Source organism: Cnephaeus nilssonii (genome assembly GCF_951640355.1).
Source record: "Cnephaeus nilssonii genome assembly, chromosome: 15".
Taxonomy (NCBI): Eukaryota; Metazoa; Chordata; class Mammalia; order Chiroptera; family Vespertilionidae; genus Cnephaeus; species Cnephaeus nilssonii.
This window is the reverse complement of record NC_137086.1, coordinates 63,639,941-63,664,688: the sequence shown is the minus strand read 5'-3', so window position 1 is coordinate 63,664,688 and position 24,748 is coordinate 63,639,941. Positions and strand designations below refer to the sequence as shown.

The 24,748-nt window shown below is 41.9% G+C and overlaps 2 protein-coding genes across 6 annotated transcripts in view; one reads left to right on the top strand and one right to left on the bottom strand.

Moving 5' to 3' along the window:
• Positions 1-24,748, bottom strand: part of AFF3 (ALF transcription elongation factor 3) — a 514,559-nt gene that overhangs the window by 311,583 nt on the left and 178,228 nt on the right. The window lies entirely within an intron of this gene.
• On the top strand, positions 9,867-12,818 carry LOC307112136 (uncharacterized protein). 2 transcript variants are annotated; one of them, XM_079792553.1, is made up of 2 exons: positions 9,867-11,448; positions 11,484-12,818. In XM_079792553.1, exons 1-2 carry the CDS (start codon positions 10,769-10,771, stop codon positions 11,491-11,493), a joined length of 690 nt encoding a protein of 229 aa, XP_079648679.1. In that variant the 5' UTR covers positions 9,867-10,768; the 3' UTR covers positions 11,494-12,818. The 2 variants fall into 2 exon arrangements, with proteins under 2 accessions (XP_079648679.1, XP_079648680.1); XM_079792554.1 differs by having other exon boundaries at positions 10,859-10,899; positions 10,988-12,818.

Here is a 24,748-nt window from a genome sequence, read left to right as displayed (position 1 = left end):
CACTGTATACAAGAATAAACTCAAAATAGATTAAATATGTAAACGTAAGACCCAAAACCATAAAACTCCTAGAAGAAAACATAGGCAGTAAACTCCTGACATTGCTCTTGGTAATATTTTTTCTGATATGCCTCCTTAGACAAAGGAAACAAAAGAAAAAACAAATAAATGAAACTACATCAAACCAAAAAGTTTTTGCCTTGGAGGTCTTAAAAGGAAAGCATCAACAAATGAAAAGACAACCTACTGAATGGGAGAAGATATTCATCAATGATATATCCAATGAGGGGTTTATATCCAAAATATGAAAGAAACTCATATAACTTAACCACATAAAATAAACACACAACCAATCTGATTTAAAAATGGGCATAAGACCTGAACAGACATTTCTGCACAGAGGACAGACAGATGTCCAACAGACATATGAAAAGATGCTCAACATCACTAATTATCAGGATATTGCAACGTAAAATCACAATGGGATATCACCTCACACTTGTCAGAATAGCTATCATCAATATATCAACAAAACATGTGTTGGCAAGGATGTGGAGAAAAGGGAACCATTGTACACTGTTGGTCAGACTGCAAATAGGTGAAGCCATTATGAAAAAAAGTACGGTGGTTCCTAAATAAATTCAAAATATGACTACTGTCTGATCCAACAATTCCACTTCTGGGTATTTATCCAAAGAAATCCAAAACACTAATATGGAAAGACATATGCACCCCTATCTTCAATTCAGCATCATTTCCAATAGCCAAGATATAGAAGCAACCTGAGTATCTTTTAGCAGAGGCTGTAGTACATATATTCAAAGAAATATTACTCAGCCATAAAAAAGAATGAAATATTACCATCTGTGACAACATGATGGACCAAGAGGGTATTATGCTAAGTGAAATAAGTCAGACAGAGAAAGACAAATATCATAATTTTATTTAAATGTGGAATCAAAAAAAAATAAATGGACAAATGAAACAGAAACAAACTCATAGATACAGAGACATAACGATGGTTGCCAGACTGGAGGAGGGTTGGGAGGCTGAGTAAAATGTGAAGTGATTAAGAAGTACTAATTGCAAGTTATAAAAACAGTTATGGGCATCTAAAGTAGAGCACAGGGAATATAATCAATAATATTGTGATAACTGTGTATGGTGTCACATGGGTATTGGCACTTATGGAGTGATCATTTCATAAGTAATATAAATGTCTAACTACTATGCTGTACACCTAAAACTAATACAATATTGTATGTCAGCTGTAATTTAAAATTTTCAAAAATTCAAAGCAAGAAAGCAAGAGAAAGGAAGGAAGGAAGAAAAGGAAGGAAGGAAAGAAGGAAGGAAGGAAGGAAGGAAGGAAGGAAGGAAGGAAGGAAGGAAGGAAGGAAGGAAGGAAGGAAGGAAAGAAAAAATGCTGGTCTTACCACCTGGGTAGACATGATAGGCTTTTTCCACAAATAAATATTTCTAAAAATCCAACTAAACCATCTTTGTGTCCTTTGGCTGGGCCTGCCTGGCCCCTGTATAGTCAAGCTTTATGCTCAGGATTATGATGTTCACACCTTCTCAAAACCTCCCACAGCAGGAGCAACCTCTCTGAAGCACTTCATAATGTGCTACACAAAGCAGGTATTTAATAAATGTTGGAAGTTGAACAATCTCTACATAGATGGTAGTATGGACTGAATGTCTGTGTGCCCTCATAAGTTTATGTGTTGAAGCCCTATCCCCCAATGTGACAGGATTTGAAGGTAGAGTGTTTGGAATGTAATGAAGGTTAGATGAGGTCTTAAGGGTGGGGCCCTCATCACAGGATCAGTGCCCTTAAAAGAAGAGATACCATAGCCCAGCTGGTATAGCTCAGTGGTTGAGGGTCGATGCATGAGCCAGGAGGTCACTGTTCAATTCCTGCTCAGGGTACATGCTTCTGTTGCAGGCTCAATCCCCAGTAGGGGGTGTGCAGGAGACAGCCGATTGATGATTCTCTCTCATCACTGATGTTTCTTCTATTTCTCTCTCTCCCTCTCCCTTCCTCTCTCTGAAATAAATAAAAATATTAAAACACACACACACACACAACAAACTATCAAACTCAACTTGCTTCAGAAAAGGGGGATACCAGGGAGCCTGACTGCCCCCTCTCCACCAGGTGAGGACACAGCAAGAAGGTGTCTGTCTGCAAGCCAGGAAGAGGGCCCTCTCTAAATCCCAACTTTGCATGCACCCCGATCTCCGTCTTCCAGCTTCCAGAAACTACAGAATCTAAATTTCTGTTGTTTAAGCCACCTAATCTATGATATTTTGTCATGGAAACCCATAAAGACTAATACGATAGTTTACGGATATTAACGTTATTTGATTTTATACTTTAGACAGAGGGACTAGGAAGAAAGACCCAGAAATCACTAAATCTCTATATCATTATCCTCAGCTTTGGACTCAAGATTATTATCTTTCAGTATTTAAGGGACTCAAAACTAGGAATCCTGTTTTGTCACTTTCTCGTTTTTCTAAGCCTCTATCTCTCTGAACTATAAAGGCTCCTCATCTAGAAAATCGGGCTAATAACAGGATTAAATGAGATGTTTCATATAAAGTGCTTAGGAAAGCTGTGGATCACTCATACAATGAAATATTATACAGCTGCCTGAGACAATGAGATAGCTTCTAGAGAGAGATAGCCAAGATAAATTGTGAGTGAAAAAAAAGAAAAACAAAGAAGAGAATAATACAGAAATGGCTCCTTTTTGTTGAAGAAGCAGAAGAAGAAGAGGAAGAGGAGGAGGAGAAAAATAAGAATATCTGTTCCTATGTGATTTTATCTACTTAAAGAAAACTCAAGAAGGATTCACAAGACAATAGTAAATATAGGGATCTGTGTACGCTGAGTGTTGGGCAGACAGAGTGCAGCAAAACAGGATGGATGGGACAAGGGGAGTACAATTTGTAAAAATTTTTTATATTATTTAAATTTGAAAAATTATTTATTCAAGAAGGAAGGAAGGAAGGAAGGACTTAGGAAGCACTGGTACTTAGAAAGCATTTCAGTTGTTGACATTTTTTTCTCATGAATGTCAGGAAAATACTTTTTAAAAGCTTGATCACAGAGCATTGCTTTTAAAAACTTCACACAATGCAAAAAAACATAGAACTAAAAATATAAAATCCCCCTTTATTTCTGCACCAGTCTGTATCTCTCCATAAGTAACCAACTACTAATAGTTTTTTGTGTCATTATTTAAAGATAAAAGTGGGATCATCCTATATGTTGGTTTTGCAACTCCTTTTTATTTAATACTACTATCCCTGCACACAAATCCGTGCGCCAGTAGCTCGCCAATAGCTCGCTGCTGCCCTCCAGTAGCTCTTCGCCCACTGCCCCGCCCTCCTCTAGCTCCCCCCACCCCCCCTGCCCCCTGCCCCTCCCATAGCTTGCTGCCCTGCCTCCTTCTGTAGCTCTCTGCAGCCCGCTGGTAGCTCGCTGCCCCACCCTCCTGCTGATCCGTGATCCGTTCATTACGCAGTTGGTCGTTATGCTTCACAGCGTAATGACCATTTGCATATTACATTTTTATTATATAGGATTTCTCGATATTCATGTAACTGACATATAACAATCCACAATGTTTTTATGCCACAATTTCACTTCTTACTATTACAAATTCTTTGGGCACATGTGTATTTCTGCCGGTAACGTTCTCAGAAGTGGACCCGCCAGCCCGAAGGGCTCACACTTTGGAATGCTTGCAGGTCTTGCCCCACCGCACCAGTTGACAACCGCACCACCAGGCATTTCCCTTTAAGTCAGAAGGATAATACAGTAATACGAAAACCGATTTTAAAAATTTAAATGTGTTTGAAGTTGATCTGCATTTCAATAACACAGTGTAGAAACATACCTTTGATTTTAATAAGATGACATGTTGAAATTCTCTAAAGAGAAGAGTTCTTGTGGAATAAGGGTCAGAGCCTTCACTTACACATTATGTAATTGCACCTATTCACCAAGGTTTTGAGAGGCCACCAAACTCAATGCAGAGAAAACCCTTACCCTTGGTGAAGCCTGACCTTTGACCCTGTCGTGCAGAACCTCTTGGCCATGGTGCCATCTGCAATAAAGGCCTAGGCTGTATGTTTCACACAGGCCAGTGAAACAGAAAGAACAGCACATCCGGGACTTGGTGGAAGTGATTTAAGGTGAAGGGAGTCAAGTAAGAAACCGTACTTGTACACCCCTAGTAGCTGCTTCTACAATATCAAAGCCTCCTTTCCTTCTTCTCTCCCACTTGACCCTCCCCTCTGGCTCTCTCTCTCTCTCTTGCTCCACTTTCTTTTTCAATTACAGTTGACTTACAATGTTAGATTAGTTTCAGATCTGCACAGTGGTTAGCAATTTATATAACTTACAACGTGATCACTCTGATAATTCTAGAACCCATCTGACACCAACATAGTTATCACAATATCATCGACTATATTCCTTATGCTGTACTTTACGTCCCTGTGACTGTTTTGTAACTGGCAATTTGTACTTCTTAATCCCTTGTCCTTTTTCACCCACTCCCCCAACTCACCTCTCCCCTGGCAACTGGCAGTTTGTTCTCTGTACCTATAAGTCTATTTCTGTTCTTTTTGTTGTTTTCTCTCCACTTAAAAAAAACACACTAAATTTCTACTGAGAAATCACCAGGCCACAGAAAACTCAAGAATATTCTGTTCACCTTTTGTTTCTGAATAAACAACCAGGACTAAGTGAGTTGTATAAGGAATATAGCATCTCTATGCAATTTGAAGTTTGTATGGAACTGTGTACTATGGGATGACCGCAACACTTGGTGTCAAGGAACTTCCCACCAACACCACCTAAAGTACTCTCCTATTATCCCCAACCTCCAGAAATACAGAGAAGCCCAGCCCGACCTGCTCCCATACTGTAGCCACCTACCCGCCATGCCACTCACTCCTGCTCTGTGTGCAGGCATATCGGTTCCAGAAGTACTTGCCCCATCAGTACCTGCCGCTTTTTGCACAAAGCTCTACTCAAGAACCTGCCAGAAGCTCCCATCTGAAGTGAGCAGAGTTCAGTCAAAGGACTTTAAAGGGCTAGTTGTTTCCTGTGGTCATTCTATTTCCTGTCAAAAATACATTCTTTTTTTTAACAGTTATCTACCCTAGATGTAAATGAACTGTTTTTGCAAACACACCCAATACATTCTAAAGAAAAGATTTACTTTTATTTTATTGTTATTTTATGTCTTCAATAGTATTGTGAAGATTTATTCAAAAATGGAATAATGGTTGGTTACTTTATTTGCCAAAATTAAATGAAAGACATTTATTATAAAATCAATAGAAAGGTGAATTCAATTAACAGTATGATCACCATTTTAAGACAACAGAGATCAACATTTACATTTCAGAATTTTGTATTCAGCTACAAATACATGTACAATTAATTTAAATTTTAGTCATGTGCAATTAATTTATTCTGTCTTAAAAAGCAACCCCCCCCCCCCCCCCCCGCCGCCCAAAGCCATTTCAACAGATTCTCTTGAGAACTTAGGGATGAAATAGAGTCCCCACAGACCATGGGAATGAGCCCCTCGACCTGGTCCAGGGGAGCTCTGACCAGGTGGGCGTGCTCAACCTTCCCTGAAGACTCAGCCCAAACCTGTTTCCTCTTCCAGTGCCCCCTCTCCTCACACTCCCCCCCCCCATCACACTGCCCTGTCTCCTCGGAGCCCAGCTGACCTCCCTTTGGGAAGCCTTTTCTGATTATTTCACATTTCTAACTTCTTTCAATTTCTGAAGTACTTACTGTCTATACCACTCCTTTCAGTCCTTATTCATTTACTTTTTAAAAATATATATTTTTTATTTATTTCAGAGAGGAAGGGAGAGGGAGAGAGAGATAGAAACATCAATGATGGGAGAGAATTACTCTTTGGTAGCCTCCTGTATGCCCCCTACTGGGGATTGAACCTGCAACCCAGGCATATGCCCTTAACCGGAATTGAACCCGGGACCCTTCAGTCCTCAGGCTAACACTCTATCCACTGAGCCAAACCAGCTAGGGCTTATTGACTTTTTTATATCATAATTTTATAGTCTTTCTTTCTGATAAGATACCCTTTAGGAGCAAAATATACGTTTTATACCTTTTTATTTGTCTAGAATAGTGATGAAGATATAGTTGGCAAGTTCAGTAAATACTGAATTGAAGTGTTTAGTTGGGCATACATGACAAGGTACAACAAGTGAATATTACACATTTAAGAGCCCTGACCCACAAACAGAATTATGAACTGCCAGTTCAATAAATAACATGGATTGTGAATTGATAAGAAAAAACACAAATGATTAACCTTGCAAAAATACTAGAGAGTTTATCTGATAAGATGGGTCAACAAGCCTTAAAAATTCCCTACTTCCACCCTTTCTGCAATGTCCGCTGAGCATCCCATAGCCTTATAGAGAGAACACAGACAGAAGTGGATGCCCCCCCCCCCCCCCCCAGCTAATTCAGAAACGTGATTGCAGAATGAGAGAAATCTGAGTTTGCATGACTTTTGCTTTTTGTTTTGGCCTTCTTAAGTCTTCACATTTTCCTCTATGTAATCCTCAAAATAATAACTGCTCACATGCACCGAGCACCCACCCTGTGCCCAAAGTGATGCCCAATGCAGTTACTGAATTCAACTGTCTCTCCAGCCCTAAGGGACACAATTTATATGAGGACACCAAGGCACACAGAGGGCCGGGCAGCTCCCAGCCAGCATTCTTGCATCAGCACGGGATTCCAAAGCCTTAACCCTTGAAACTGACCATGACCCCCACATCTCAAATCTCAAAACAAGGTCATGATCAGGAAGAGCCCTTCCATAAACAACCACATCTTGGACGCCTTCTCTTTTACCAGCTCCTTTTCTCCCCAGCATCATTCTTAGTCCTGTAGTTGCTCCTGCCAGCACTGGCCCACCACGTGTTGCTTCCAGCTCTCATGGCTGCACCCAGCTACGGGCCCAGCTCCATTGCCTTACAAAGCCTCTTTGTACAGCCACCCACTCTGCACAGCTCCTGCCACCAGACCCACTTTTCAATAATACATTTCATTTCAGCTTAAATACTACAACAGCTCCCACTGCCTCAAGGCCCTGCTGACTGGTATCTGCATGTTGACCAACCTTATCTCCTATGACTGCCCCTGCTCCCAGTGGGGCACACCTCCCCCTCGCCTCCCTTTCTCCTCCTTCCACACCAACCTCCTTCCTCTCCTCTGTCCTCTTCTCTCCTGTTTCTGCTCATGCTAACCTCATTTTCAAAACCAAGACCAGTTCTAATGCCAGTTACCCTAAAACGATTCTCAAGGATCTAGGCACAGGATGTCCTTAATAAGTACTGTGCATTTCAAATGTGTGGATTTGGCAACACTAAAGAATGCAAAATGTTGAATATTTGAGAAAGAAAAAAAAAAGCCCACTTCTGGACAAAACCAAAAACCTTCTTGTTCACTTTTCTGTTTTCACCGCACATTCACCAATATACGCCAGTCCTCCCAACTCCCCTAATCTTGGCAAGTTTACGCTGCAGTTTTGTGAAACAAAGGTCACTTGCTCAGCCACAGATAAATAAAAATTCACAAGCTTCTCCAGGAAAATCAATACAGGTACTAAAAAATCTAAGTTGATAATAAATTTTAGTTCCCTTTGCACATATCTCAGGAATGTCACTGTTTACTGGAACCGCTGTAATATCAAGATATTTCACAGGGGTATTGATTTTGCCACTGAAGTGTGACTAAAGGGATAAATAAACTGCTCTTGGGGTCAATCGATCCATTTATCTTCACTGGCATTTTATAAAAAGTCAAAGTAGCATAAACTTTGATAAATAAATGTTATCATGAAAGAAATATTGCTGACAGAAGGATCTGAAGGAAAAAAGAACTGACAAGTCTGCTGTCTGAAAGACGCACAATTGACCTAACGTTTGAGCAGCTTTTATGAGAGCTACCCACATACGAACATCTTTTCCACCCTTTCTACATAAGCCACGTGGGCCCAAGTAAAATTTTAAGCCCCAATGGCCAAGAAAAATAAGGGTCACAAATCAAGCCCCTGTGAAATAGAAATGCAAGAGAAACAGAGTTTTGTTTTGTTTTCTGTTTAATCAGAAAGAAATGCTGGAGTCCCTCAGGCAGACAAATGTCTTTGGCTATTTGTACCTCATCATGCATTCCCAAAGTACGTCTGGAAATAGCCCAGCTATTTAGACTTTAAAGAGTCATAATGGGCCACGCTCTGCAGTGGCTTCTCAGGGCTTTATTGCTAAGTGACGTGGTACTAATAACCACTTAACGGCACCACAATGATCCCATAAAGATTTCCACGTGAGGCCATGAGAACACAGCATCCGGGCTATCACAGGGATTACGGCTCCAGAAGAGATTTTATTCAAGTGTAGGAAGAGTGGGCCCTGTGAGGAGGCTGTAACTTACAGGAGAAATGACACTGGCAAGAAGGTTTGCCTACAGTTGTGCGAAGACAGCACCAACGCTGAAAGGACACAAGTTGGTGCTGTACTTCCGGCCCAGGATGACCAATTACATGACGGCACCCCAGGGAGTCGCACAGTGTTCAGGACGCAAGGACTGCTGAAGACTGTAAGTCAAATTTAGGCGACCTCGGAAAGGGCTCTCAAACGAAACATGTCCCTAGTATGCAGCTCTCACATTCAAGCCCACCCCTGGTTCTCTCCTCACTAACTGCCAGGGCCCATTCAGAAGCTCCTGGTTTCTCCTCTTTTCTTCACAGGGACCACTGCTGCCTTCAAATACTAACCCCACCCCCACCCCCTAGGGGCGCTTTCCAGGGTCCTGTTGGAGGAAAGCCTGCTCAGCATTTGGTGAGGCCGCTGAAAGGAGTACCTCTCCCAGGGGCTGGTGCAATGCCCAAAGGGACACAGTGGGCACGGGATACAATGGGATTTACTGACTGAGAATGTCTGGGTGGCCAGACCAGGCCTGGGATTCTCTGAGGGTCACAGGATGTTGGCAATGTGGTTCCAACAGCTGCTAACACTACCCTGGGCAGGAATGGAGCGGTAACCATGGGCACAGTCAAAGGGGGAAATGCCCATGACGAAAGGCTGTCTGGCAGGCTTGGACGAACTCAGAAATAGGTCTGGCATATTCCCCTGATGGCAGGACCCTAGAAAACATCCATGGAGGGTACAATGCTAGTCACTTTCCTCCTCCTACAGAGCTGCGGGTACAGGCTTAGACACAGACGTGCAGAAATGCGTGCCCTACTCTAATGGCAATGTCCCTCCTTGTCATTTAAGGGAACAGAATGTGCATGCCCACGTGTGTGCATGCATGCCCTCCAGCTAAGAATGTGTTGTAGAAAGACCCCCTGATATTATGGCACTAAAGAAATAAGCAAGGTTTTTTTTGATGGGGATGTTTTTAAATTTCCTCCCAAACTCCTGAGGTACCTGCCTTTCCAGTGCAGATGATTTGAGGCTTCCATTCCCCTGCCGGGATGCCACCTACATGTGGGTTACACAGCACAGCTGGAAAAAGCTAAACATAACCAGGCAGACCGGGGCTTCATTTGGGTGCTTGGGCTATTGCGCAATCTGAGTGTCTCCACTCACCCAGCCTCTCCCAGGTTCCAACAGGCTCTGCTAAACCCTGCTGGCTCTAGGTCCTGGCTCTCCCTGCCTTTCTCCATGGCCATCGGGACAGCTCCATTGGGAGTGAACTCATTATCTTGACGCCCTGCCCCCAGCCTGCTTTTCTTCCTGTGATCACTCTTTCTGAGAAGGCACGGCCGTCCCTGTCCCTCCAGCTGGCCACGCTGACATTGTGGGAATCAGCCTCCATGGCTCTGGGCCCCTTTCGTCCAGCGCATCACCACGTTTTCCTGAGGAGCTCTGCTCTCTGCACACTCCTCTGCTCCTGCAGAAGCTAGTCTAGCTCCCACTTCCTGTCCTTCTTCTCTAATTGCTACAGTCCCTTCATCTCCCCACAGGCAGCTGAACTCACTGCAGCCACAGTGGTCTTTCCAAAACACCAGTCTCATCACATCACACCCCAACCCCCCGCTTGAGACACTTTAATGGCTGTGCCCTTAGAAGGAAAGGCCAAATGCTTGTCACGGCTAAGAAGGCATTTCTGGGTCTGGCACAGATGTATCTCTTTTAATTCGCTGCACACTTCCCAGCCCCAGTCTCTTCCAGTTCTCTCCTACACGTCTAGGTTTCGCAAATGTTTATCCCTCTGCCCCTGTGCATCATTTAAGTCCCTGCTTGGATGTGATTTGCTCCTCGAATCTGAAAGTAAGGTCCCTTCTGAGTACGCCTACACACTCCATGTGTGGTCACTAACACTGCTCATGAAATACAGATTTCAGATCTATTGGGAAATATGTTTGCTCATGACTGCTGAAACTGTAAGCTCGCGCACTAAAGTTATAAACTTTAATAAACAGTATAAATAATTTATAGCCATATACAGTCTTAAAATCTGGGAGCCACATGCTACAATTAGTACTGGCTTATAAATATACAATGGAGGAAATATTTCTTTTTTATGATCAGAAAAATTGAGCATTTGTTTAAAATCAATGAGTGATAAATTCTAATTCCCAGTGGGTGACTTCTGGATAATGTTTAAATAAAGATATATGTACAGCATACTATTGAGTTTTTTTTAGTATAGTCAGCTGAATTCAACTGTTTATTCAACTCAACAATGCAGGCATACCTCATCATGCAGGTATACCTCATCATGCAGGTATACCTCATCATGCAGGCATACCTCATCATGCAGGTGTATCTCAGATGCGGGTGTACCTCATCATGCAGGCATACCTCATCATGCAGGTGTATCTCAGATGCGGGTGTACCTCATCATGCAGGCATACCTCATCATGCAGGTGTATCTCAGATGCGGGTGTACCTCATCATGCAGGTGTACCTCATATGCAGGTGTACCTCATATGCGGGTGTACCTCATATGCAGGTGTACCTCATCATGCAGGTGTACTTCATCATGCAGGTGTACCTCATCATGCAGGCATACCTCATCACGCAGGTGTATCTCAGATGCGGGTGTACCTCATATGCAGGTGTACCTCATCATGCAGGTGTATCTCAGATGCGGGTGTACCTCCTCATGCAGGTGTACCTCCTCATGCAGGTGTACCTCCTCATGCAGGTGTACCTCATCATGCAGGTGTATCTCTTCATGCAGGTGTACCTCATCATGCAGGTGTACCTCCTCATGCAGGTGTACCTCCTCATGCAGGTGTACCTCATCATGCAGGTGTACCTCCTCATGCAGGTGTACCTCCTCATGCAGGTGTACCTCATCATGCAGGTGTACCTCCTCATGCAGGTATACCTCATCATGCAGGTGTACCTCACATGCAGGTGTATCTCAGATGTAGGTGTACTTCATCATGCAGGTGTACCTAATCAATGAAGGTGTACCTCATTTTCATGACAGCACGCTTTTAAAACTGCATGCAGACTGAATTTCTATGATTCAAAGTTGATTTTCAATGTCTCATTTGAGCAAATTCTATGATAATTCCATGTTCAAAGGAAAGAATCACCTCCTAATTTAACTTTCTTGAATGATTCAGACTTTCATAATTGGATTTACTTATAGCAATATTATAAAGTAATTAAATTGATTTTAGTCACAGAATAAAACACAGAGAAAAAACAGTAACATAAGACACATACATACACATTGCCAAGATCCTACATAACACAAGCGCTGAAATGATTAAGCTGTCACTTAAACCTCTCGTGCATAATGAGGGCAGAAACACAGGGAAGTTTAGCATTTACATTCGTCTGTATTCCATCTTCTCTGCTAATTAAAAAAATTTTACTCTCAATTTACAACTCTCAAGAACAGACACAGCATTCTATATTAGGGCCATTTTTTTCCTAGAAGTACAGAAATGAGTTTCTCAGGAGAATAATCTCTATTTTCCCAATCAATAAACATGAAATAGTTGCTTAGGTGTATATGTGTGTGTGTGTAACTATAATTGTTTCATTATACTCTATTCCAACAATTATAAGATGTTGTCAGTTGTGAGCTGTACCATGATGTTGTGTGCCATTTAGGAAGAAAAACTTCTGTCAACCAAATTATGACACATAATAGATTGTAAGTCACATTCCAATTCAGAGATGTGAAAATGTGAGAAAATATTTATCTTGAAACCAATGATATACAATATAGACTCTTTTCTGCTTTATCCCCACCATTTGGAACAGTGCTTGACAATAGTAAACACTATAAATATTTGTTGAGTGAATGAAAAACTAATAAGTGAATTCAAGCAGTGCAATAAATACCTTGCATATAGGAAAATTATGAAAATTGTAGGAACTGCTCAAAAGTTTTAAAGAATAGTCGTTGCTTTATATGCCAAGTTGTCTCTTCTTTTAAATTACAGCTCAGGAAATTAGACTATAAATGATAATTACCTCTTTACAAACTTCCACTAAATAGATAACTGTCAGGTGTAAGTCATGCAAATAAAATCATATATAAATTTGATGAGAATTTTTAAACTAGATTTTAAAGTGATCAATCACCCATTTTGACATACTTTGCAAAGATTTTCCCTTGAGTTTTACTCGAAGTGCTTTCCTTACATCAGGCTTATCTCCAAGGTCTGGGGTATCTTCATGTCACTGAATAAACACCCCTTAGGCTTTATCTTGAATCATGCCTTACTTCACAATTGCTGACCACTCACTGATGTCACCAGTTACAAATCTTCCCCCTAAATATATGTCATGGACAATTCTTTCTCTATTATATTGATCTTCCTCTAGCTGACATCACTTTAAGATATTCCCAAAGATAGCACTTCTGTAAACGAAGGAAGACTTCAAAAACTTCTCATTTGTTGTTTATATTGGCTAAGTTTTAGTCAATCACTTTATGCATCTTCTTTATAAATTCTATCTTTACCTGAAAATTCCTCCTTTCTCCCTCACTTGTTCTGCCTTCATGGGCTCATCAATATGACACCAGACACCGGTTATGTCACTTCTGCCATCTGACGCTCCACTGGGAACAGAAGCTAGGCTGCCCCAAGCCTGGATGTGCATGTATAAACGCAGGTCTGTCGGGTCTGGGGTGAATCTGTGTGTCCTCTGTGCTCAATGCAGCCCTGGAGAATCACTAAGCCAAGGACACTGTGTTCCAGCACCACAGTAAAATGCACACCTCTCATTAAACGGCAATCCCTTCATTTCTAAAGGTTGAATAGGACAGTGGTTACAAATGAATTCCACTCGGTTAAATTTAAAATGCAGAAAATAAGTCCTATCCAAAAATACACTCTGGCTTGGGGCCCTTTTCACTTGATTTTGAATGAATTTTATTTTACACCCCTTCCTCTCAGGATCTGTGAGGCAAATACCAAGATGAAGCTCTGGAATCTGGAATACAGGCATACCTACTTTTATTGGGCTTCACAGATACTGAGTTTTTACAAATCAAAGGCAAGACCCGCCACCAGCAAAATAATTACAACTCACTTTATTGTGATGTTTTATTGCGGAGGTCTGGCACTAAACCTGCAGTATCTCCAAGGTACACATGCACTGGAATGCTCTGATTCAGCTGCCTTGCCGAGTTTTTAATTAAAAGAGGGTTTCTTTTTTAACTGATACATTTTCAGTGCAAACAATATTGGTAGCAGCATTTCATTGCTTTGTTTTGTGTCTTCAATGATCAGCGTTGCCTTGGCCCTCTCCCTAGAGTCCTCAGGTGCCACTCTTTCCTCGAAGAGAAAAAGAAGGTCCCAAATGACTATGGCCAGTTCTACAAGACTGTCTGTCTTAGGACTCTCTGGACCACTAACATAATCTACTACTATTTGGTTCTCTTCCTCAGAGGCCTTCTAGGGTCTAGAGTTACAGCCCTTCCCACACATCTGGTGCCTGCATCCCCTGGGGCCATGCCCGCCAGCTGCTCCAGAATGAAGCCAGATGCCTGGTGACCCACCATTCTGCCTTCCCTTTCCTCCATTCTCCCCCTGCTGCGGCCACCGTGGGGCTTCCTCCCACTCCCTCCATACTTCAGTACCTCCTGGGCTCCTCCTCTCTCCTCTGGGCTGTCACTCTCTGCATTTTCTCCTCCCACGCTACCCTATGGCCAGCATTCAAGGATGGAACCGTACTGGGTGGGACCATAGTGAGCCATCTAGGAGGCTCTGCGCTCTTTCTCCAGAGTGGCACCCAGGTCTTCAGGGAGTAGCCCTGAAGATGCGTGCTCAAGTCCTGCCAGCCTAACTTTGCTAGCTTGGGGGAAACTTCTGATGAAAACGTACATACAGCCCTCTTGGTCTTAGTGACCTTTCCCATCTAAGGGCAAGGATAGCCATCTGCTGACACGCCTCCCATTCTCAGTCCAAATGCTTCTTGCTTGCCCTGCCACACTCCCTCCCTTTCTCTCAGAAACTAAGATCCCATCATCAGTTCCAGTTTCTTCTCTTATCATTTTGGATGCTGATTATTATAAAGCTAGAGGCCCTCACAGCCCTGGCTTCGTCTGGAAGGTCATCTGGAAGGTCATTCCGCTGTCTGGTCTAATTAGCATATTATGCTTTTATTATTATAGATACCAAGGAGGAATCACCCTGGTTAGTTGCCTCTTTTGCTCTCCTGTATTTATCCTTGCTTCATGCATTTCAGTGCATTGGTACAAAAGGTGTTTGTTTCAATTTTATGTTTTACTAGGTGTACCAGTTAATTATGCGGATTTTTTTCAATAGATAGTGTTACACATATGTTGATATATATGCGATTTGATGTTTGCTATTTTGTTTTATTGACAGCAAGTTTCAAAACTTCATATGTCAAATTTGCTGAAGGTGTTAACATCATAGATATTTTTATGCTTAAAAATGTCGAATTTCATGCCAAAAAAAGAGCATTTGCAGGAAGTTTTAATTCATTACTTTATTTTGAAGAAGAAGTTATCATATACTTCGGGAAGCTTATGGTGAACATGCTCCATCTCAGGATACTTGTGAACGCTGGTTTAAATGCTTTAAAAGTGATGATTTCGATGTGAAAGACAAAGAACGTCCAGGTCAGTGGTCGGCAAACTCATTAGTCAACAGAGCTAAATATCAACAGTACAATGATTGAAATTTCTTTTGAGAGCCAAATTTTTTAAACTTAAACTTCTTCTAACGCCACTTCTTCAAAATAGACTCGCCTAGGCCGTGGTATTTTGTGGAAGAGCCACACTCAAGGGGCCAAAGAGCCGCATGTGGGCTCGCGAGCTGCAGTTTGCCGTCCACAGGTTCAGGTCAACCGAAAATGTTTGAAGACCAACAATTACAAGTATTATCAGATGAAGATGCGTGTCAAACTCAAAAACCACTTACATAAAGATTAAATGTTGCTCATCAAACAATTTCCAATGGTTTACAAGCAATAGGAAAGATTTTAAAGGAAGGAAAATGGGTGCCACATCAACTGAACGAAAGACAAATGGAAAACTGAAAAGTCATCAGTAAAATGTTGCTTCAACGGCACAAAAAACTTTTTTGCATCGAATTGTGACTGGCGATGAAAAGTGGATTTATTTTGAGAATCCCAAACGCACAAAATCATGGGTTGATTCAGGTCAACCATCAACATTGACTGCAAGGCCAAATCGCTTCGGAAAGAAGACAATGCTCTGCGTTTGGTGGGATCAGGAAGGTGTGGTGTATTATGAGCTTCTAAAACCAGGTGAAACCGTTAATACTGATTGCTACTGACAACAAATAATCAATTTGAACCACGCTTTGATCGTGAAACGACCAGAATGTGCCAGAAGACACGGCAAAGTAATTTTGCTTCATGGTAACGCACCATCACACACTTCAAAACCAGTTAAAGACATGTTAAAAGATCTTGCCTGGGAAGTATTAACCCACCCGCTGTATTCACCAGACCTTGCTCCTTCAGATTAGCACTTGTTCTGATTGATGGCACACGTACTTTCTGAGCAGCACTTCAAAACATACGAAGAAGTGAAAAGTTGGGTCTCTGAATGGTTTGCCTCAAAACAAGAAAAGTTCTATTGGGACGGTATCCACAAATTACCTGAAAGATGGGGAAATGTGTAGCTATCGATGGACAATACTTTGAATAAAGCACTTTTGATGTTTCTCTTGAAAGTGTCATGTTTTCTTTGATTACAAAACCCGCCATTATTAACCGGTACACCTAGTAAAAACTATAACAGATATTCATGAGTTTAATTTGACTGTTTACTTACTACAGTCACGCTTGTTAAGGGCTGCAATAAACCAACTGAAACACTAAGTGCTTCACTTCCTCACATCCTAAGTGGCACAGGATTTCACGAGTCCCATCGTTAGGAATTCAGTTGGCACTCATACCAGCAGCATCGGTCCTAATGACTCCACTTGGAATTCACACCGATGTTAGCGTGTGTCATGCCCTCCACTGCCCTCGGAGAGTCATGCTCACTTACGGTTTTTTATTCCCTGCGTTTGATAAATAAGCTGATAAGCTTTGCTCTGTGCAATAAAAGACTATTAAAACCAGGCCTGACTAATGTGTGGTGAGAGACAGAAGAAGAAAGAAACTTTTTAAAGTCCCAACGCCAACATATAGTCCTCCGACTCCTTTCCTGCTACCGTGTCCAACTAATTAGGCATCTCACATTTCTGGATGTCATTCCGAACCACGTGAAGATACAACTCTCAATTACATGGTAAACCTTAAAACCCACCAAACCACGACTGCTAGTGTCAGCTGTATTTTTTTCATGCCAGATATTCACTTGATCATCCAAGAAACCCAGAAATTTGGCATATTGACCCCATTTTGTATACGAGGAAACAGAAGCAAAGAGGTTACCCACTGTGCTTGGCAGGCAGAGCCAGACTTGGCGGAGCACTGGGCTTCAGACCCAGGCTCCCCCGCTACCAAGCGGGTGTGTTAGAACTGATTTGTCACCTCCAAACATAGTCCTACCCCTACCCACCTGGGATGGCCAGCTGTACACGACAACTTGGCTAGGATAAAGCCCCCAGTCACTTAATCACACCCTCATTTAGGTGTTGTTGTGCAGCTATTTTACAGATGTGGTGAACATCCACAGTCAGTGACTTCACATAAAGGAGGTTATCCCAGATAATCAATGTGGGCCTAATCCAGTCTGTTGAGAGGCCTTAACTGTGGAACTGAGGCTTGCCTGAAGAAGCAATTCCAACAATTCCACCGGTGGACTACAACATCAGTTCCTGCCCGAACTTCCAGCCTGCTCATCCTGATGGCCTGCCCCATGTATTCTGCATTTGCCTGTCAATTCCTCACAACCATATAGGCCAACTTAATGTGATCAATCTATCATCCATTCATCTATCTATCTACCCACCTTCTTCCCTTTTATTTATAGACTAGTGACCTGGTGCACGAATTTGTGCACATTGAAAGGAAATCAATTAGAAGAAATATTTCAATATTGCTATTTGCCCTTTCTCAATAATAGAAGTGTCAACCAAATTCATGATCAACAATGACAGATGGAAACACGCATGCAATTGGTGCCAGCAAGAGCTTTATATGTATCGTGCATGTGTGAGTCAACTTAGCCTTTTATAGATATAGAACAAACATGCTTAATTAGACCTGCTTTCTGATGTAGCTAAACTTTTTCCAGCCCAGTGAAGCACCCCAACTTCTCTTTAAGGTAATTGTCAGCAACACAGCAGTAAATATCAACACGAAGCAGATTATTATTGTAGATCACGCAGGGAGAACAAAGGGTAAAATATTTAATTGCAGCAGTGTTTGACTATATTCTGCGCAGTGAGAAAACCTGAAGTCATTTTCAAGATCCACCATTTCTTACTTCTTTTCAGTCGGGTCAAGTTTCTATACTTTCTAAATTTCCATTTTCCAGGTAATGAAAAGAAAATAGGATTCCACTGAGTCTCCTCTCTATCTACTCCAAGACTTCTGTGAGGATCAAATGAGATGAGGCACGGGAAAACACTTCACAGACATTTGGTTACAGTGTAAAGTGTTTCCACCTGGCTATAAAGCAAGTCGTGTTCCTGGGCTGAAGAAACTGCAAGGAGGCTAGTCATCACTAGAGAGAGGAAGTGGGCATTGCTACGTGATGCCATTACCCGGATGGAGGGAAGGACACTTAGCATATTAGCCTTTTATATATATAGATTATATATATAGACTAGAGGCCCATTGCACAAAGATTCGTGCAATAGGCCTTCCTTCCCCTGGCTGCCGGCAATGGTTTTCCTCTGGCACCCGGGACCCGGGCCACAGCGGAGCCAAGCCTTCAGCCTTCAGGCTTGGCTCCAGCTGCAGCAGAGCCAAGCCTTCAGCCTTCAACGGAGCCAAGCCTTCAGCCTTCAGGCTTGGCTCCGGCCACAGCGAAGCCTTCAGTCTTCAGTCTTCAGTCTTTGCTTGGGCGAAGCCTTCAGTCTTCACTCTATGCCTGTGTATGTAAATTAACCCACCATCTTTGTTGGGTTAATTTGCATACTCACTCCTGATTGGCTGGCGAGTGTTGCAGAGGTACGGCCAATTTGCATCTTTCTCTTTTATTAGTGTAGATAGCCACAAATCTTCTACTGTTTCTGGTTCTCTCTTGAAAACCTGACTGATGCCCCACCTAAGAAGTGAACTGATGATTAAGGATCTATCATGAGCCAATACTGTGTTAGGCACTGTGGCCTATTAATGTAGAGCAAGCCTGCACATATACTACATGCCAGGCAACCTCCCCCAACCCCTACATGGCAATCAATTTCATTCTGACAATTCATATTCCTCCTTTTGTAATTTAGGGTTCCCTTTATCCTTAATGGAGGCAGAAAACAAACTGCTCTCCTCATATAGTTGAAGTCATTCATATATTCATGCTGTCATTGGAAAAAATGATCTTAAAATGTAAAATCTGTATAAGCTTCCTAACTCTAGCCCAATTCTGTTACACTGTGTACAGTTTTACCATTTTGCATAATTAACAAGTTCATGCAAAACTCAGTTACTGCAAGTGCAAGATTAAAGTGAAGGATTTCCAGTATTACCAAAATATCATTCCTCAGATGCTGGTTTGGAAAAGCCGGTTCTACTCTCTGTGTTAAACAACCCATGCTACCTCATGCTTCCCTGTGAATCAGCTCCTAGCTTGCCAACACTTCACTGGCTCACCTGTGGAGCTCTGATGTCATTTCCCCCCTCATCTTAAGTCACTAACACGGGATTCAGTCTACTCATAAGAGATTCTGAAGTGCTGAGGAATGATGCTCTTAATATGAAGCAGGTATATACCAACATGTTCAGTCGTGGGTTCACTATACCCATCCTTACACCACCACCGTCCACCCTGGCATTCTCCTAGCAGGGGAAACCTTGATTCTTTACTCTCCATCCTGAGTCAAATACTAGTAAATATTGGCCTTACACCTACAGGCTGCTTACAGTTTATCTTACGTCTCCAACAAAACTACCTGATGCTTGTTTTTATTCAGGTGGCTTATACCTGCCTATGACTCCCATTTCCCATAATACTTTTGAATCTGTGCTGGCTACTTTATCTCCTCCCGTCTATTGGCCTAAAACCAACAATTGGTCACCTATAAGCCACTGAACGTAATTTCCAACCCTTCGCTCCTGCCTCTGATCAAAAGATGTTTACAAATTGCCTTTCACGTACAGCAACATGTTCACTCTGAGATGATCTCTGAAGTAACAACGTGCAGATGTGTCTGAAGGAGCATAACCACAATGTCTGCTCCGCCGCAGAGACGACTCACTAAACGCCAACCGCGCTGACACGGCCGCTGAGGAGAAAAGCACCGCGGACGCCTGATTTGGGAATAGATGTACTTCTGTTCAGGCAAGGCTAGGAACTCTCCTCCCACTGCTTACTCACTAAGGATTGTCAGCAAACCTTTTATTGCTCATTTGTTTTCATTCCCAGGCATATATTAAAAATTAGACTTGATTAATCATTTAAAATACTGTTGATGGTAGTCGCATTTGGATACTGTGTTAAAGCATTAAAGAAAGACCTAGAGAGGGGAGAGGTAAAATAGCAACGCATTCATCCTCCACCAAGTACCACATTTGAGCATTTTGATCACCAAACGCACAAAGGGAAACAACAAAAACATCTGGATGAACATTTCCAGTTATTGCAAGAATGTTATAAACACCTTATCTTCTGTATCACTGTCTAGGAGGGTACGTAGGAGGAATACCTCTTGGACCACATTTATAAGGCAAGTCTCTGCATCTCCCAGGTGACTAAGTTTATATTTAAGGACTACGTGACTACTGAAGCCCTCCACGTTTCTCTTTTCACTTTAGCTGCTCGAAAGCTCAGAGTCCATTTACAGGCTATGTTTACTTACTCTGCAATAACTGTATGAATTTGGGTAAGTTACCTTACATCCTTTGCTGAATAAGAGACCTTGTAGTTTGGCAGACCAAGTTAAATCGAATTATTTCAGGCTCTGACTGGCTTTGCTGTATGGCTAACATCACATATTTCTCCAAATACTGAATTAAGGACTCTACAATTCCTTCCTCCTTATCAAGGCTACTCTGACAATTGGTGAAGTTTAACTGAAGAATCTTAAAAGAACGCTTTTACATAAATGCTAAGGAAAGCATAAAAGTGCTTATGATTTATGCGCACAGAGTAATAACCCAGCACGGTGTCTGAGTCGGAGCTGCTGGGGGAAGGGCTCCCTGGGGTGGAGCATATTAGTCCATTTGCTCTGCCAGCCAGCTGCGAGAAGTGCGGCATCAAGGGTCTGTGGTTTTGTGTGTGGCTATCACATCCCAATCTCTTTTAATCACTGTTTGACCTATGATTTCTGTGTGTCATTTTTTTTATAAGGCTGAGAATGTTCCAAGACTTAGTACAAACGTATTATGTATATGAAAAGGATTCCTCATAAAAACTCAGTAGAAACCGCAAATTACAGACTAGCAGCCTCAATAGATCAAGTCTGGTTTTGCTGAACATTTGTGCCCATTTGAAGATTTGCACGTTTTATGTTCACTCACACAGGAGGTGGGGGCTGGCTGCTATGGCAAGTACTGACCTCTGATATGGCAAAATCCCAAGTAGGAAGGTCAAACAGTCATTAAGGATTTCCTGTGCCCCAGGATTCATGCAGAATTTTACAGATCAACACTTGAACTGCATATAAAAACATTATAAATGTGTGTTACGTTTTATCACAAATTGTTCCTTTAGAAGAATACCCTGCTGCACCCAGCAGCTGCCGCCATCCACCTGAAAGGATGCTGAATGGGAACTGAATGGGGTGAACTGAGTTCTGGCAGCCAAGGGGCTGGAAGGGAAGACGGGAACCTGGGACACACCTGTGCTAGGTGGTGAAGAACCCGTGCTGCTGCAGCTGTGATATGAAATTCCAAGAAGAACCAGGTATTTGAAAACCATTTCACAATTTTTAAAGCTCTAGATGGTAAAGGTTAGCGTCTCTAATGATTCATCAGGATTGTCTTGTTGAGAGGGGCAGAATCTATAAGCACAAAACCATAGCTGGCAAGGGAAAGTACTCAAATGGAAGAGAGGAACAGAATCCGTCCATAGCCTCAGATGGTGTTCCTTGGGACGTGGAAATAATTCAGAGATCATGGGAGGGAGAGATTGCTCTTTAGCCCAAAGGAGAGCAAGGCCACATTCTCATTACTGGGGATGATGAATCCTGATATTTCCAAGTGATCAGCCTATACAAGGAAGGCCACTCTATGTATTAGCCTAAGAACCCCGCATTATTAGAGGCTTAGGGCAAAATCCACTGGGACCCATGGAGAAATATTTGTCCAGAAAACTAATGATGAGCATTCCACATTTATGCCTGATGACAAACACAGTCTATAAATGTCACTTGGTAATTTACATTAGTAAAAATTATTAGCCAAAAGTCACACTTGCAGCATATGTGCTTCCATATACCACATAACTTTTACAACTTGTCCTCATAGTTATAACTATGCTGTATGTCCCCATTAAAACCCAATATATTACTTCTCTGCATACTGATTGCAAAAATTTTTCTCCATTAGGCTATCTTCCAATCATACCGAGCTTTCGAAAGATCATATTTTAACCTTTATAAATGTAGTCGTATTTCCCACCATATGATCCCTCAAAATCAGGAATCACTAGTGTATGAAAGAAACATGGGGCTACATCTGTCATCAGGAAACCACAGATTTAATGAGGATCAAAATCTCACAGGGTCATACAACCCCAAATGATAACACAGGGAAACAAATTCTTAGCTTGCAGTTTCTGTATTAGGGATTGATTTTGTTCTGCCAAAATTGCATATCCATGAGCAAAACAAATTCGCTTCATTATTTTAAGCTGCTAAGTTTGAAACCACTAAAGTGGACTGCCATACAGCAAGGGGTAACTCTCCCATAAGGAGAGCACAAAGATGCATGAGGTACCATCCTCTCTGTGGACACAGACACTAAGTGGGACCAAAACAGGGAGGAGAAAGGACAGCCTCCACCCGCACTCCCAACGCCGTGTCCCCACTGACCCACACCCCACCCAGGCCTGAACTCTCAGTCCTTCCTAGGTTCTGAAAGCCCTGGGGCAAAACCAACGCCAGCTCACTCCTTCCCTCCATAGAGGAGAAGGAAGGAAGAGTTGGAGTAATTTAATAACAAGGACAATGTCTTACTCAGGTATACCTACTATTGTCCCTAAGGTAGTAAAAACTTTACCTAAGCATTGTAAATAGATAGTGAATCTTTTTTTTTATTGTTGACACCATTGCAGATGCCCCCCATTTCCCCCACCTTTGCCTACCTCCACCCCAGCCCCCATCACCCCTTCCCTGGCCTTCACCACTCTGCTGTCTGTCCAGGGGCTATGTGTGTATGCTCCTTGGCTGCTCTCTTCACCTTATTATTTGAATTCTTGACAGTGTGTTTGTTTTTCACAGTGGTAGTGTTAGAAACTTTGGATCTACTGTTTGTGCATTCAAATACTCAAATAAAAAATACATATTGTGGATAATGGGAACAGGGCTTCTCACTATCAGAAAAGGGAGTTATAAATACAGAAAGGGAGAAGACTAGAATGAACCCTGTGGAACGGAATTGGAATTAGAAGTATCAGTATAAACCCTGATTTCTGTTGATTCAAAGGTAGATAAACAGGTATATGGGTGATAGATGTTAGGTAGATACTCAAGTAGATACAGATGTGTGTGTGTGTGTGTGTGTGTTATATTTAATATATAGTAGCTCCATCTAATGAAAGGGCCTAGAAACAAGGATAGCCAAGTATCAGTGAGCACACATAGTACCCAAATCTTGGTTTCTAAACACCATTTCTGGTGGTGGTGGTTTAGGGGGGTAGGGGGGGCGACCAGGGCTCCCTGAGAAATGGTTGATTCCAGATTCCAGATCTGGGGCTTGAGAACTACAAAATGATTCTAGAACATCTTGTTGTACCAGAAAAGGGAGTACTGAAGAATGGTAGGAAAATGTCAAATGGAAAGAACCTAGTTTGAAGGGATTCCTGCTGATCAATTCCAGGGTAACTTGAGTGTTAAAATAACGTGAATAATCGATTGTAACCCACTGGATAAAACAGAAATCCACGAGTGCATCTTGATTAAATAAGTAAATAAGGGGGAAGGAAGGCCCCTCCTTACAGAGGAGTGCCAACTAATAAGCGTACCAGTCACGGCAGTTAGAAAAGCACCACTTGCCAGCACCACTGTAACAATGGATCAGGCAGGACACATCAAAGAATGCGGACATGGTCTCGAAGACACTTACTGACAGTACTTATAATAACCTCAGGGGAGGAACCTGGCAGATACCACTTTAACCAAGTGATGACATTCATGTCATCAGTCCTGGGACAAATCTTATCATGGGCCTCTGGCATGAGCTTCAAGAAGGATGAGCACCTCTCCTGTGGCTTTCCTGTCAAAAATGCAAAGCTTGAATCTAATCATTTGAAAACACTAAACAAACCTAAATTGAGAAACAGTCTATAAAATACTGGCCTCTGGTCTTCAAAAATGTCCAGGTCATGAAAGCCAAAGAAAAAAAAAAAGCCCGAGGAACTGAAGCATTTACAGGAGCCTAAAGAGACATGACAACTCACTGGTCCTGAAGAGAATCCTGGGCCGGGCAAAGAAGAGAAGATATCACGAGGACAATTTGAGAAAATAAAATGAGGCCTATAGTAGCACTGAAGTGAAGATAATTGCTTAATTTTGATTACTATCCTGCGGTTATGTAAGAGGATGTTCTTGCTTTGTGGGAAATGCACACCGAAGTATTTAGGAAAAAATGAGCATCATGTCTGCAACTTATTCCCAAATGGTTCAGAGAAAATTTTATGCATACATGCGAATATATTTTACACTATAAACATATACAGAAAACAAAGCAAAGAGAAGAAAATATGAAAAAGAGAAGAATAAAGGATTGTGGTAAAGTGTTAACATTTGGCAAATCTGAGTGAAAGGTGTAAGGGAATTTTTATTTTTCTTGCAACTTTTAATATGAAATTATTTAAAAATATTCACCCAATAATAAAATAGATTAATTAAAATATTACATATTAGCTTCTAACTGCAGTTAACATGAAAAATACAGAGATACATGTATCAGTAGGAAT